Genomic DNA, 16,889 nt, shown 5'->3' with positions numbered 1-16,889 from the left:
TGTGTGTATTTTTATTTTAGTTAAGTTTTACACAGTGAAAGTCTTTTTGAACAGAAAAAAAAAATCTTGTTTTCGTGTTGGCATTTTCTGCCATATAATTTTTTTGGGGGCGATTGTCTTGGGTAGCAGCTCATTTTTTGCGGGACAAGATGGCGGTTTAATTGGTACCATTTTGGGATACATACACCTTTTTGATCGCTTGGTATTACACTTTTTGTGAGGTAAGGTGACCAGAAAATGGCTGTTTTGGCACAGTTTTTTTTTTTTTTTCCGGGTCCACCTGACAGGGTGGATCATGTGATATTTTTATAGAACTTATCGATACGGATGCGGCGATACCTAATATGTCTACTTTTATTTTTTTACCTTTTTTTTTTTAATTAATTTTGGGAAAAGGACGCCGCTTTTTTTTTTTTTTTTTTACTTGAAACTTTAAAATTTTTATTGTGTAAAAACTTTATTTTTTTACTTTTTTTTTGTCCCACTCTGGGACTTCAACTTTTGGGGGTCTGATCCCCTGTACAATGCATTACAATACATCTGTATTGTAATGCATTGGCTGTAAGTGTATTACACAGTGTAATACACTTCAGCCTGCTTGCCTGTGAGATCCAGGGGTCTGGACCTCACAGGCTTACATGGAAGGCATCGGGCTGCCTTCCCAGACATTGGGTCCCTGTCACAGCAGCGCGGGGACCCGATGGCAGCTCCCTCCCTCTTCATCGCACGTGCCTCCGATTACCCGATGGAGTGTAACGCGTGTTCATCGGGTAATAGATCATTTGTGCGGTCACAAAAATTATTGCTTGCCTGCAGCAGATTGTGCTGTGTAAACAGCATCTGCTGCGAGCAAACAATTTGTCAGTATGGGAACGAGGGATGGCACATGACCGACTATCCACTTTTGGGACTATGATAAGCAGTAAAATTAGGCCCACTGGTGCATTGATGACAAATATATTTCATCATTTTACATATGAAGAAGGATTTAGAACTTTTTCTAGAGCTGGTCAACCCCTCTAAATGGGTTTCCACAAATTTTTTTTTTAAATCCTCGTGTCCCAGGCTGCTGTCACTGCCCCTCTGGTCTGCCCATATAAACTTCCTGCTCAGTAGGGGTCATGTGCATGCTGCAGCCAATGGCTGGCCTCAGCAGTGTTGTGTCCAGAAGCGGCACGTGGCCTAGCAGTGACTGCAATGGTACATGTGACACTCTCGGGAGCAAATTTACATGCACGGACTGGAAGTGCACTTAAGACAGCCCAAGACCGAGAACTGAACAGCGGGGAGCATGCAAGTAAAGTTCCCTTCACAGGTCCCATGGAGTAAGGGCAGGTGATTAAAAAAAAACTGGACATTCCTTTTAACTGCGCATATATTTGAGATGATAATAACGTCCTGTGACCCATTTGTTTTTCAAGTTGTAATAAAGTGGGGGGGTTTTAATTGGCGAGTGCCGCATTCTATGAACCTACTTCATGTGTTATCCTGCTGCATATTTGCTCACTGATGTTGCCGCTGGGCCTGTAGATCCTGCACACTCGTAGGTTACCAAAACTGGCATCCCAAGCTGGTCCCATACTCAAATTGCAATAAATCTGGGGACAGGGCAGTCCAAGGATATGTTGTGTGGGGGGTGAGCATTATGCTGCTGAAAAGTTCCTGTTGAAAACCCTGCCATGGTATGTCTATCTGGGTGCACTTTTTCTGTCAATGAGTGCATTTTAGAAATCTGTTTAGGCCAACAACTACCTCTCCTACATGCCTAGTCTGTTTGGTCGACAGTGTATGTGGTCTGAATGGGGAGAAGGGAATAAGCTGCTACCAGACACCTTATCTCTGCAAGGACAAAAGGACCGGGCATATTGAAATCCAACTGCTTGGTCCTTGGGGGAGGGGTGGGGGGGAAGGAGTTGGGAGGTACCCATACCCAAGACACCTGGTCCTGGTTCAGCTGACATTAATCTCATGTGTATTGCCAGCTTTATCCTTCTCTAGAAGACTTGGATATTAGTTCATAGGCCAAGTATACATTTATGTATGTCAGGTTCTAGTCTCTTCGTTTTTTACCATGAAGTTGTGCTAGGTATTTGTCATTTACCTTCCATTTATTGAATAGATCAGCAAGGAATCCATTGACAGCCTTTTCAAAGTATAGATCCCCTGGAATAATGAACAGTTAACAAGTGAAGCTAACTAATGAGAAAATTATTATTAAAAAGGTCAACATCCAGTCATTTTCACAGGTATTAAGAACTTCCGTTATTAGGAAAAACACTCCAAGTACTGGGGAAAAGGGATGCAAAAAGAAAAAACAGGATGTGTACTGACATGAGGTTAATGGGGCGTTCCAGCTAAACAAAAATAGCTGGCCATGGGGTCAGAGGAGCTTCAAAAAATAAAAGAAGATATATTCACCTCCAAAAGAAGATGAACGTATTCTTCCACTGCTGTTTCGACGCTGCCCGGTTCCCGCTGTACTCTACTTCTATGTCCGACAGGCAGGAAATGCCTTGAAATGCTCGGCAGGTCATCACTGTGGCCAGTCAGTGATCGGAAGAGCGGAAGGGGACCCGGGCAGCATCAGAACAGCAGTGGAGGTGAATATATCTTCCGTTATGTTTTTAAGCCCCACTGGCCCATCTAGCAATCATTTTTGATTAGATGGAACAGCCCTTTAACTGACACTGACAAGGAGAAATGACAGCTTTCTAATCGTATAAACTGTAGCCTATGTGGACAAGACAACACAATCTGATTAACTACAGATCAATGATCCTTATAAGATAAACTTTTCACATGTCACCGAAAGAAATTAAAGTAAAAGGACTCTAAAGGTGGCCATACACCGTAAATAACTATTGGCCGAGCAATCTCTCCCGACTTACCCATACCCATTCGGTTCGCCCAAGTATGCATATGTTGTCTATATAGGGGGAGGGGAGCAAGCTGCTGTCAGACACCTAAGGTGGGGGGGCAGGAGTTTGTCTAAACTTTCTGTCTCCTGACATCATAAAGTGAGGGGGAGAAGGGAACACCCCATGCACAATCTCAGCAGATTCATCCAACAACAATACACTAATGTGTATGGGGGCCTTAGGGAGGCAAGGAAGCAATATCTGAAAATGGTGCCGGTGCAACCTCTTCATACCATAAATATCAAAGTCCCACATCTCGCAGCTCATCTGTATAAATATATAAACCATGGCAGAGGTGGAACGGAACACTACCTGCAAGAGATGGATTGGAGGAATGGATCAGTAATATTGAAAAAACAGAAGACTAGACTGAGAGAAGTATATGGAGGAGAGATGCATACCCGGGTGTCCTCACTGATGTATCCACAGGTGACCTTCTCACTCTTCACCCATAACTCTCCTGCCTGGGCTCTACAATGCAGAATATAGAACACTTTAATTTGCACCTCTATCCAAACAGTATCAATAAGAATATTTTGGGTACACTGATCGATGAGCCTCTTCAGCGGGTATGACCTACAGCCTCAGGGGGGGTATGTGCTGTGGCTAAAAACGAACCACTATGCCACAAATAAAGGGCAGCAAACTCCAGCCACTGCAGATAAAGCTCAGTGGATGAACCAATGGTGAGCAATACTGCGGAGGCTTCATGGGGTCAGGGCTTCAGGCAGTACAAAAGGGACGCTGCTGGAAGGAATCCGTCACCAGTGGTCACAAGGGGTCTAGTGCCCTTAATGAGAAGGCTTCCCACCTCAACGGGGTGGCGGAGGCTCCAAACAGAGCCATAACAGCAGGATGACCATGGCCTTATTTTGGTAACATATATACTGTACCTGATCGCTTCCATGGGGGTACCCGCTTGGAACTTCTTATCACTTGTCATTTGGCTTGAAAACATTGAAAAACAGTGGCTATCATGGGAAATGCTCTAGAAAAAAATACCATGCCGACAGCATGTTGCATTTTGGGGAAAAATGCCGCTGACCACAAAAACTAAAATTATTCAATTTAAATTTAAAGCAACATTTGGGCACAGCATTCTAAATGATGTGAAAAATGGCAACGCAAAGCCATGAAAAACAGAGAAAACCGCTGTTTATGAAAGCCTGTCACTTCCCCCAGAACCGTCATCCATCCAGATCCCGACTGCAAAGCATTTTTTTTTCTTTTTTTCCCCCTCAGTTTGACAACTGGGTGTTCTACAGCACCTTGTGTCAAAAGACATGAACCCGATCTTCTCTCTCCCAGTCCAGCATAGAGTGTCAGATCAGATACAGCAGTTAGAAGAGTGTGTGTCATGAGATCACGCTGCCGGTGTCACCTGCCATGTTGATTAAAGGGGTGATATGCACAGTGACCAGCATGGAACTCAAATGTATACTGCTGAGGACAGTCATTGGTTGCAGCGGCCACGTGCCACATACCTGCAACTCACCACTGCAGTATGTAAATAAGCAGAAGCAGGAGGACCGGACCTGCAGTGCAGAGAACAGAACTGGAGAAAAAGGCGAGTACACCATCAATTTTATTTTACACCATTCAGGATTTTTAACCATCAGGTGTTGTGGTTCACCCTCCTTTGACACTGGGGACCACCCAGCTTTCCGTGTATTCATTCATTAGCATATACAGACTAGTGTAGTACCAGTTTAACCATTCAAAGACAAATCAATCCAGCAGGATGGAAAATAGCTGATGTGTGTATTGCCATGTACACAGAGAACCATTATGGCGACAGTAAATTACAGGGCTCCCATATTCTAGAATATAATTATTCTCCTAAATACCCTTCCACCTCTTGGCATTAGCACATTCATTTATGCTTCATTTCCTTAATTTACATCATAAATAACTACGTTAAAAAGTAAAAATTAAAAATTAAAAAAAGTAATAAAACTACAAAAAGGTGCTAATATGCAGGATGCATGTTTCATCAAACATGTTCTATACTGGACCTATACACTTTTCTTTTGCCATAAAGAATTCTGTACTTGGTTGACAAACCAATGTCCAGAGGTTACAACTAAAGCTAATGGAGGGAGATACAGGTAAAACTAACATGGAACTTTTCTTCTCTCCCCTATAGCGACAATATATGTTACACAATACATCCCTAGGCACAGAAGAACTAGAAGATTTACTTTCACGGAAATATTCACGGGACCAACTACCCTGGGGTAGAATTTGAAAAATATATTGGCTGCAATTTGGAACAGCATGCAAAAAAAAAAAAATTAAGCATTGCAAAATGTGAATCTTTGCTGTGGGTATCAGTGCCCAAAACAGGCCATGAAAGGATTCTTTTCTATAGAACAATTCTGATTACCAACCTGATTCCAGCAAACTCCACTTTCTGGGTAATGTACGCACAAGAGCTGACCTACAAGACAAGCGGAGAGTTGCTGAGTGTTATTAACATATAACAAACATATAGTAGTACATATACATATAGTAGTCATTGTGCTCTGAACGGTATATATAATATGTAAATATACCCACACTGTATATAGTATATTTCATGCTATAGTTTTGAGTGTTCTGTCTAGTAGGGTTTGTTAAAGAGGTTATCCCACCAAAAGTACTTAAAGAGTAACTAAATTTTTTAATAAAATTTTAAAAAGCGGTTTCTAATACCATAGTAAAACTTTTTCCAATATACTTTATTAAGGCTTTTTGTATTTTTATCACAGTTTTAACCCCCCCTAAAGCACACCATTCCCTATGCACTTAAAATCTACTTCTCTGTACACAGCTGAGTACAGACATGAAATTTTATGAATGGGGCCGCAGCGCAGCGAGTTCGGGCAGGAGCGCATATTGCTGCTCCGGCCCCTCGGAGGTTTACTAGCTACCCTGTACCCACGTACTATGCCAGGATTAGCGGAGCGGGCTCCTGCTTGCTCCTCTAAGCTAAGAGTCCTGCATGTCAGCTTTTAGCTTAGCTCCACTCAGCTAATCCTGGCATAGCACATGGGTACAGGGTACCCATGTGCTATGCCAGCATTTAGTAAACCTCCGGGGAACACAGGCAATTGAACTTATGCATACAACCGTGTTTTTGGTCCATGTCCAATCCATATTTTTTGCAGATAGCACACGGTCCCTTTCGTTTTTATGTGTCTGAAAAATAAAAATAAAAAAACGGGCACCAACAGATGTCATCCGTGTGCTGTCAGTATCCATGCAGCCAGCCTGCAAATTAAAAAACCTGTCCTTTTTTTGTCGTGTGGATCCTGTGAAAACTGCAGGATGTACACGAACCGCAGCGGATCCACGATTTGCGGAACACAAAACTGATACAGTTGTGTGCAGGAGGCCTTAGCCACATCCCCCACCCATCTGTCCTCTCTACATTTCAGCTGTCGCTTTGCTGGTTCGTATACACACAGCTGAAGATTTTATCAGCTGCATGTAGGTTTGCAATTCATGACAGTGAGGAGAACTGAGGTAGCTCTTTAGCTCAGTGCTATCTCATCCTGCCGTGTTATTAGGACGGGGGGTTTGTGTGCACTAAGGTTTATTTCACATGAGCAATATGGATTATGTCAGGATCTGTCAGGAAACAAATGATGGTTTTGAAAGCAAGTTGAATCAGTTTTGTCTGTGACTGCGTTTCAGTTTTTTTCCTTCTGGATTGCATGCATTTTTCACACGTGTGCAGAAAAACTGAAGAGTAACAATCAACTTCTCCTAGCAACCATCAGTGAAAAAACGCATTGTATCTGGACTGCATCTGGATGCTATCCGTTTTTCACGCCCCATTCACTCCTATGGAGCCAGAGTTGAGTGCGAAACACACAATATAGAACATACTGTATATTTTCCAGAACGCAAAGATGATGCGTGAAAAACAACACTCATGTGCACATATCCATTGAAATGAATGGGTCAGGATTCAGCCCGGATAAAACAGCCCCCTTGCATCACGGGTGACGTCACCTGTCATGCTAGGGAGGCTGGTCACCATAGTGGCCTTCTATTGGCTGCACCCCCCTCCCGCAAGACAGGGAGATGCAGCAGCGGCTGTGCAGGGATCCGGGGTGACGTGGGTGCAGGGTAAGTATGGTCTATAGGAGGGGCCCAAGCATTGTGGGGGGGGGGGGGGGGCATTTCTAGAACTGGATAACCCCTTTAAGTTTAAACTAGAATTACATTCATTATTATGTGACATGGACTGTCCAATGTTCATGATGAACATGAAAGAAGGGGTGACACAGTAGCATAGGCACGGAGTAGCAGACAGGTGGTGGTTCTTCTGAGTTACCAACAGATTTGATGTAGGCTAGAACATGGAGCAGAGTCTAAAGGCAGCCAAGAGGTAGAGACGGCCAGAAGAGGCCTACTGCATGGGACCAGGTAAAACACACTCTGGCAGCCACGCCTACTGAGAGGGAGTGGGGAGATGCCATGGGGCATACACTGCTGGCATCACAGATGTTTACGGCACATTCACAGGATATGCCACAAATTTCTCTGATACTCCCAAGACTTACTAAACTCCTATTCATCCTCCACATGTCTCCACGTCCTATGTATTGACCCTTAAAGGTTAGCTCCACTAGGTCCAGGGTCACATGGCATGGACTGCTGTCATCACAGATAATTATGGCATATTCACAGGATATGCCACAAATTTCTCTAATAATCCCACAACGTACCAAACTCTTCTTCAGCCTCCACATGTCTCCACGTCCTATGTATTGATCCTTAAAGGTTAGCTCCACTAGGTCCAGTGTCACATCCTAAGATGACAGAGGACAAACAAAAGTTATAGTGGATGAAAATCTGCATGTATCCCACACAACACCAACGGGCATCTGCATTCACTGAACCACAGCCATTCCAGTTATTTAAGCAGAGTTAATTCTACGTGACATAAAATTCTTTAAGATGCTTCTTGGCAAGACACACGTCAGTGTGTACGGTTACTAAAAAGAGACAGCTGAAAGTAAGGCTACTTTCACACTAGCGTTCGGGGCTCCGCTTGCGAGTTCCGTTTGAAGGCTCTAACGAGCGGCCCCGAACGAATCCGTACTGCCCTAATGCATCCTGAGTGGATGCGGATCCGCTCAGAATGCATCAGTCTGGCAGCGTTCGTCCTCTGCTCCGCTCAGCAGGCGGATCCGTCCAGACTTACAATGTAAGTCAATGGGGACGAATCCGTTTGAAGTTGACACAATATGGCTCAATTTTCAAATGGATCCGTCCCCCATTGACTTTCAATGTAAGTCAAAACGGATCCGTTTGCATTATCATGGTAATGCAAACGGATCCGTTCTGAACGGATCTAAGCGTTTGCATTATAGGTGCGGATCCGTCTGTGCAGATACCAGACGGATCCGCACCTAAACGCAGGTGTGAAAGTAGCCTAAGGCTACTTTCACACTCGTGTTTTGTGCGGATCCGTCATGGACGGATCCATTCAGATAATACAACCGTCTGCACGCGTTCAGAACGGATCCGTTTGTATTATCTTTAATATAGCCAAGACAGATCTGTCTTGAACACCATTGAAAGTCAATGGAGGACCGATCCGTTTTCTATTGTGCCAGATTGTGTTAGAGAAAACGGATCCATCCCCATTGACGTACATTGTGTGTCAGGACGGATCAGTTTGCCTCCGCATCGTCAGGCGGACACCAAAACACTGCAAGCGGCCTTTTTTTTTTTTACTTGTTTTATTGAACGAATCATCAGAGAAGTTCAAAGAACATCAATATACATGAAGGTCAATAAGACATTCAAATACATAAACAGCACCATATACATACCAATATCAATAAAGGTGAGATGACAATTCACGTATGTAAAAGATGTACAGAGCAATCATATTTGACAGAACACATGCATGTGATGAGTACATATCCATCTTATCCTAACATTGCGTTAAGATTGTCCGAGATTCTAGGAGCTGAATACATAGTTTGCATAGATGAACACCAGGATCCCCATACTTTACAGAATTTCTGGGGACAACCCCGATTATTGAATACAATATTCTCATAGGATACCACATTATTCACAAGTACTTTCCATTGGTTAAGAGAAGGGCGTCTCTCACCCATCCAACGGATCGCAATAGCCTTCCGTGCGAGAAACAATGTCTCTCTCAAAAGGATTCTAACATGGTGAGGGTATACCTCTTCATCAGGTATACCAAACAGGCATATTTGTGGAGTTAGTGCTACCGGGAGGTGCGTAAGCATAGAAAGAAAGCTTGTGATGTCAGACCAAAAGGTTTGTATATACGGACATTCCCATATAAGATGCCAGAAAGTTGCCCCTTCCGAGTCGCATCTATGACACCTAGAGTGTGAAAATTTGCCCATCTTTTGTAACCGGACGGGCGATAGATAGCTTTGGTGGGTAATACATAGCTGTATAAATTTATTGTTGATGGACGAGGAAACCAATACAGGAGATTCTAATAGGTCACTAATTTCCTCATTCGTGATGCCCGGTATTAGAGTTTCCCATTTGGATAGTACTAAGAGGGGGGCCCTATGCATCTTGGTACTCAGCGAGTGCAAAGAGCAGAGATAAATCCCCTGGGGCCTTGGGAGCGTATAACACCGATCAGTGGGTAATCAGAGATTGCTATTGTGATATCCCTAAGGTGAGTGTTCATAGCATGTCGTATTTGAAGGTATTAAAAAAATGGGGTTCTAGGTAGATTATGGCGGTCTTTTAGTTGTTCAAAGGTGTTAATCACATTGTTGGTATATAGGTCACCCAGGACAGTAATCCCATGATCCTTCCAAAACTGCTTATCTATCCCAGTATGAAGAGAGGGAAACATATTTTTTTTAATAAGGGTATATTGGGGTTCAGTCCTACATAAGAATGCATCCTGTGTGTACGGGCAAGAGTGCCCGGCTGAAAAGTTTTGGCTGTTCCAACACTGGCCACAACAAGGAAATATCCAAAAATTCAGCCAGCTGTCTTTCTGCTCTAACCAGAACGCTCCCCGAGGAGATCCATGATCTTAGCTGTCCTAATTGTCCCGCCAGATAATATAAATGTAAGTCAGGCAAGGACATACCTCTGTTTCCTCTAGGGCGACATAGCACGTCAATGGATAACTTAGGTCTATTATTGCCCCAGATAAATGGAGACATTAGTGACTTATAGCGCTGGAATATCTTTTTGGGAACAATGAAAGGTGCATGCTCTAACACATATAACCACTTCGGTAGTATAATTAATTTAATCAGGTTTATTCAACCCGGGACAGATAGTGGGAGACCACCCCATACCCTAAATTTGTCTGCACTATAGTTCAGGAGAGGCTGTATGTTGAGAGTATGGAAAGAGGCCGCATCTTTGGTGATATGGATCCCTAGGTACTTAAATTCAGAGACTATAGGTAGCTCGGTGTTATAGAACAGATTTAGACCAATTTATCCTAAGACCGGAAAATTGACTAAATGTTTCAATGAGATCAGTAGCTCTAGGTAGCGTAGATTCCACATCTGACATAAAACAGTACCATGTCGTCCGCGTATAGTCCCACTCTGTCCTCTTGATCACCTATAGATATCCCCTTAAATTGAGCATCGGATCTAATACGGATAGCTAAAGGTTCGATCGCTAAGGCGAATAGTAGTGGCGACAACGGGCATCCTTGTCTGGTCCCACGACCCAGATCAAAGTTCGCCGAGCACATACCATTCACCAGGATACCAGCTGAAGGGCGTTTATACAATATTGATATCCACCTAATAAATGCGGGGCCTATTCCAAAGCATTCCAAGGCGGCCAGTAGGTATGGCTATTCCACTGAGTCAAAGGCCTAGGCAGTGTCCAAAGAAGCCAGGGCCCACTGACTCCCATTGAAGGCCTACTTGAGTGACAACCTGTATTCTACGATTATTATCCGTTGTGGACCTACCAGGCAAGAATCCAGACTGATCCGGGTGAATAAAATCTTAGCCAAGATTTTGTAGTCCAGGTTTAATAGCGATATGGGCCTATATGATCCACAATCAACTGGATCCTTGCCTGGTTTAAGGAGTATCACAATGGTAGCGTTGTACAGTGAAGGCGGCAGGGTACCTTTCGAAAAGGAGTCATGATACATTTGTAGTAAAGGAGGGACTAAATTGGTCAATATATCTAGAGTACACTTCTAGGGGTAGCCCGTCTGGGCAAGGAGATTTCCCATTCGCCAGGGACTTAATGGCCTCTAATATCTCCTGATCTGATATAGGGCCCTCCAGAGATTGAGCCATCTCCTCCAAGAGCTTGGGATATTCTAACTCCTGCAGGTAAGTATTAACTGTCTCCTTGGTATAATCTACTCGGGCCTTATACAGGTCTTAATAAAACTCCCGGAAACTGTGAGCTATGGCCTCTGGTTCCACTACTATAATGCCCTCTCCATCTCGAATACACAAGATAGCAGGAGATGCCCGATTCTGGTGAACGATATACCCAGCAACTAACTAGACTGGTTGCCTAGTTCAAAATAAGATTGCTTAGTAAAGAACATTTTGCGCTGGGCTTTTTCATGTAATAAAGTAAGGTATCGTCTACCGGTTTGTAACCGCCTCTCCCTATTCTGGGGCGTTGGGTCCGCAACATACAGCCTCTCCATTTCAGCACATTCCTCAGCCAGGTCTTTTTCTTGTTTAGCAGAGTTATGTTTGATGAAGGAAATAGAGGATCTCAAGCACCCTCTCAAGTATGCCTTCAGCGTCTCCCACACCATTGACCTATCATTATAAGAAGCGTGGTCGGACAAAAACACAGACAGATGGTCCGGGATACGGTCCGAGGGCGGGAACAGTGTAAGCCAAAAGGGGTGCACCCTCATGGAACGCCCCATGCCCCTCACATTCATCAATAGAGACAGTAGGATAGGGTTATGGTCCGACACCCTTATCAAGTGGAGTATGGAGCCAGAGGGGTGTGAGCACACAGTGGAGCCACCAAATACATAGTCAATGCGGGATAAGGAGTTATGACTAGTTAACTGACATGAGTAAGCCCGATCGTCAGGGTGCTTAAGGCCCCATAAGTCCACCCATCCCACCTCAGTCATCAATTTGGACAATGGTGATTCCGATTGAGCACCCCCTCGTGGTTGCTCCTCACCATGAAACCTGTCCAGTAGAGGGTGTAGGGTCATGTTAAAATCCCCCATACATGTAATCCATGCTGAGGGAAAAGTGGCCGCGAAACATATCGCCTGATGTATTACTTGGAGGGTGGAAGGAGGAGGGACATAGATCCCCAGTATAACATATAGTATGCAATTAATATATGCTGCCACAAAAATATACCTTCCCGCATTGTCTATCTGTAGTTTCTCCACCTCCCATCTTAGGGATTTATGCACCATAAAAGAAACTCCCCTAGCCAGGTTAGAGTAGCATGAATGGCGAGACCACTGGATCCAAGATTTACATAATCTCCTAGTCTTGTCAGGAAGTAAGTGGGTCTCTTGTAGGCACAGGATATGAGGGTTAAACTGACCGATCACTGAGAACACCATGGTACGCTTTCTAACACTTCCAAGGCCCCTGACATTCCAAGACATTAACCTTATGTCTGCCATTGTAACATCATGAGATATGCATATCGCTCCCCACGCTCTACTACATACGCCCACCTCCGGTTATACATCTTCATACCTCTCACATGATATGATAGTACATAGGTAAGCATGTAATGGTAGTTAAGAACTAATAAAATCCAAACATTTAATATTGATTCATTAAGAGTCATCTAAAAGACAGATCTTGCACCAGATATCCGGGGCATCACATATATGCAACAGGATACTCGGTGGTAGGTCCTGTGTGGCACAACAGTGTACGGGGTGTGCTATTGGTTAACTTAACCCTTCGCACTGTAACGAACTTAAGTAGCATGTAAAGAACTTGTACCCTAACTTCATGGTATGTAAGTACACCTATCTAAGGAAAGAGCCCCCCCCCCCCATCCCTATACCAACAATCATATTTATGCCCTCCTATAGCAGTTAATCTGCAGAGTATCACAGGTTACGCTTATTATAGATGCTGCTTTACAACAGCTAATGCAGAACAACAACATTGTGCAACAATACAGTACTGGAAAACAAATGCTATGCATTGGACAATAAAGATCAGGTTCTAGGACGACAAAACATGAGTTGCACCGAACTATAAGATGAGTAAGGCACACACTTGGCATAACATATCTTCAATAATCCCCCTGAGAACTGCAGAGAAAACCTTGACAGGCAATAACATCTAGAGGTTGCAACGAGTGTTCATCTCTGGGATCTCGTTGGACGCGGCTTGCCCTTCAGCCAGGCCGCAGCTTCCGCAGGGGTGTTGAAGAACTTAATGGACTCTCCGTCTACTACCCGTAGCCTGGGAAAAACATGATGTTTGCATTTTCAAAGTGAAGCTCTTGCTTGCGACGGGCCAGTTGTAGAATGAGGTCTCGATATGCAGACATCAGTAGTCGCGCCAATAACGGCTGTGGTGGCGCTTCAGGAGGCATCGGTTTGGCCGGTACCCGGTGTGCCCTTTCAACAATAAAGGCAGAGGAGAAGGTGGCATCAGGGAAAGTGGCTCGCAGCCATGTAGACACAAAATCACACAGGTTATTACCCTCTGCATGCTCAGGAAGTCCCACTATACGTAGGTTGTTGCGACGTGTGCGATTTTCGTAGTCGTCGCACTTTTGCTGCCAATAATCTACTTTCTTTTCCAAATCAGTCAAGCGGGCCGGTAATGGGTTCAGTTGGTCTTCCACCGTGGACACATGGTTTTTCACCTCCGCAATACGGTCACGCATGTTTTGCATGTCATTCCTCAGGAGACCGATATCCATCTTAACCTCCTCCATCTTCCCAGAAAGAGAGGAGCGGCAGTTGATCGGTCACCTGCTTGAGGGAGGGTTCGGTGTCTGGCGCGCTGTCCTTACTGGGAGCAGGAGAGGCACTTCGGGAGGCCGCGGCCTGCGCCATCTTGGATTTCAGACCGGGCAAACTCTCTGAGCTTCTCAGCCGCCGACAGCGCCTTGTTTCGTGCCATCCCGGTTCTGCGGGAACGTCCCGGTCTTCTCTCCTCTGTGGATGTTATGATTGTGGTTGGCAAGTTCAGGATAACGGCGAAGTTAGGGCAACAATGACGGAGCTCAGCTAGACACGTCCGTCCATCTTGCTCTCAGGCCACGCCCCCTGCAAGCAGCCTTTTGGTGTCCGCCTCCAGAGCGGAATGGAGAAGGAACGGAGGCAAACTGATGCATTCTAAGCAGATCCTTTTCCGTTCAGAATGCATTAGGGCAAAACTGATCCGTTTTGGACCGCTTGTGAGAGCCCTGAACTGATGTCACAAACGGAAAGCCAAAACACCAGTGTAAAAGTAGACTTAGTGGTCGCCAACCGACCTTCTGATGTGATGCGGTCTCCTAAAAGTTCTGAAGTTGGGTGAGCTGGCTCGAGGTCGCGACACAGAGCCACATATAAGTTGTTTTCCTCGTAATTCCCTTCTAATGAGCGGTGCACGTATTTATACACACAAACGCAGTAAAAGTGTCAAAGTGTAGACAAGCTTTGAGTTACAATGTTTAATTTGAGATAAGAAAATGAATGATCAGCATGTAGGGAGTAGGGGCCCACTGTGGAATTTGTACTTTTTCCTTCCAAGGATAAATCCTCCTCCTAACCCTGGGTTCACACCTAAGCGTTCCTCAAACGCGCGTTTTACGCGCGTTTTTATGCGCGTTTTTTGTAATAGTAAACGCGCGTTTGACGCGCGTTTGTGTCATTGACTGCAGTGTCCTATGGCCACAAACGCGCGTCAAAACGCCCCAAAGAAGCTCAAGTACTTGTTTGAGCGTCGGGCGTTTTACAGCGCGTTCGTACGCGCTGTAAAACGCCCAGGTGTGAACCCTTCCCATAGGGAAGCATTGGTTTTCATGTCTTAAGCGTTTTACAGCGCGTTTGAACGCGCTGTAAAACGCTCAGGTGTGAACCCAGGGTTAGTGCAGGTTATACATAGATATAAAATGGAGACTTAACAAAATGGATGCCTTTATGCTTTCCCTCGCATTGTAAATAAGTCTAAGAGAAAGGAGAGTTTTTGCTGTGGTACATTCTCAATGTTCTGACCTAGCAGAATTTTACCTTTGGGTCCACCACATTGACGTAAACATCTTGGTAAGCTCTTAGCCGAAACACTTGAGCCACCGTCTGATCAACGCTGACAGTCTCTGCGTGGAGAAGAAATGGTCACCAATTTATGCAAATAAGAAAGAGAATATAAAGGATATAAAGGAACCAGATGAAGGCCCAATTTACCTTTCTGCAAATCTTCCTTAAGTGACTTTACCTGCAGTAAAAGAGGACTAAAGACACAAAGAACGTGATGAAATAAATGAGCAATTACACAGTATCAGCCTACTCGATTAATCGACCTTTGTAATGTGTAGTATGGCCTAGTTTATGTTAGTGTACACTATGGTACCTAACTGCGTCATGACAACTCCTTAAGGCAGTTCACCAGTAAGGACCCACCAAACGGCAGCCCATATCGCAGCTTCCTATTCCCCTGAAATTATGACCTGGGGGGAGGGGGGCTCATAAAATCTGGTTTGGGACCACCCACACTATATTTTATTCCACCAAACACCATCCAGTCCCACAGCTTCAGGAACACCACACTCTACATCTCTGCTGGGTTGTGACTACCGATGATGATCGGCCTTTCCCGAGATCACACTTCCACATACTTTCTCACCTGTACTCATCATTGGGATGGGCAATCTCTATAATATCTCCCAGCTTGATATGAGGGAAAATCTTAGGATTTATAACCAGTTCATCATCTGTAAAAGAAGATAGGATGCAGTTTATGAGAACAGCTTTATTATGGTGTCCGCCTGCACCATATCCAGAATACAGGCTGTCCGGGCTATACTCTAGCAGGCAGAATAAGTAAGGCCCCTTTCACACGAGCGAGTTTTCCATCAGTTCTGCGTTGCGTGAAAAATGTAGCATGTTCTACATTGTGTGATTTTCACGCAGCCCTGGCCCCATAGAAGTGAATGGGGCTTCAATGAAAAACGCATTGCATCCGGAACCAAGTGCGTTTTTCACTGATGGTGGCTAGGAGATGTTGTTTGTAAACCTTTAGTTTTTTTATCACGCGCGTGAAAAACGCATCAAAACGCATTGCACCCGCGCAGAAAAGACTGAACGCAATCGCAGACAAAACTGACTGAACTTGCTTGCAAAATGGTGCGAGTTTCACTGAACGCATCCGGAGCCAATCCGTCAAACTCGTGTGAAAGAGGCCTAAAAAGTTTATATTAGAATCATTCTGTGCAGTCAGAAGTTGACATCATCTGAGATCTCTCAGCAAATCCAACTGATCGAGTCTTGGGCAGATTATTTGGCATAGGTACCCAACTCCCGATCACAGAAAAACCTACCTGTAAAATGCAATAAAAATTCAGGTTCTTGAAATATTCCCAATATATTTAGGTCCTAGACACACTAAGCTGCTGAAAACTGCTCCACCACCACCTGGGCTCCAATTCTTAGGGTGCCCTGCACATGCAAGTTTTGTTTGGGTTTGTTTATGCAGTTCTTTAAGTCAAAACCATGTTTGGCTCAAAAAAGTAAAGAAAGTACAGGGTGCGCCACAAAAAACAGACCCCTTGTCCCCTTGTGTGGTTTGTACAAGATAAAGGTACATTGACATGACCGTATGTATTTTGCAGTCCGCAAAATGCGGATCCACAAAAAATATGGTTGGCGTCCGTGTGACATCGGTGTTGCATCTGTTGTTTTTTTGGCCGATCCATTGTAACATTACCTATTCTTGTGAAAACGGACAAGAATAGGACATGTTCTATCTTTTTTGTAGGGCTGTGGAACGGACATACGGATGCGGACAGCACAGGTGTGCT

The 16,889-nt window shown here is 44.4% G+C and overlaps 1 protein-coding gene across 9 annotated transcripts in view; it reads right to left on the bottom strand.

Annotated features, from left to right (window-relative positions):
* Positions 1-16,889, bottom strand: part of DEPDC5 (DEP domain containing 5, GATOR1 subcomplex subunit) — a 78,308-nt gene that overhangs the window by 58,856 nt on the left and 2,563 nt on the right. For all 9 annotated transcript variants that reach the window (XM_044275490.1, XM_044275487.1, XM_044275484.1 and 6 more), the window contains exons 2-9: positions 15,716-15,803; positions 15,277-15,323; positions 15,103-15,188; positions 7,637-7,720; positions 5,309-5,358; positions 3,320-3,389; positions 3,152-3,230; positions 2,102-2,163 (exon numbers count right to left, since the gene is read on the bottom strand). In XM_044275490.1, coding sequence (XP_044131425.1) covers positions 2,102-2,163; positions 3,152-3,230; positions 3,320-3,389; positions 5,309-5,358; positions 7,637-7,720; positions 15,103-15,188; positions 15,277-15,323; positions 15,716-15,803 — 566 coding nt within the window. The remainder of the gene's footprint in view (positions 1-2,101; positions 2,164-3,151; positions 3,231-3,319; positions 3,390-5,308; positions 5,359-7,636; positions 7,721-15,102; positions 15,189-15,276; positions 15,324-15,715; positions 15,804-16,889) is intronic.

This window comes from Bufo gargarizans, chromosome 1 (assembly GCF_014858855.1).
Source record: "Bufo gargarizans isolate SCDJY-AF-19 chromosome 1, ASM1485885v1, whole genome shotgun sequence".
Classification (NCBI taxonomy): Eukaryota; Metazoa; Chordata; class Amphibia; order Anura; family Bufonidae; genus Bufo; species Bufo gargarizans.
Note: the sequence above shows the minus strand (reverse complement) of the source record. Positions and strands in the feature narration are given on the sequence as shown.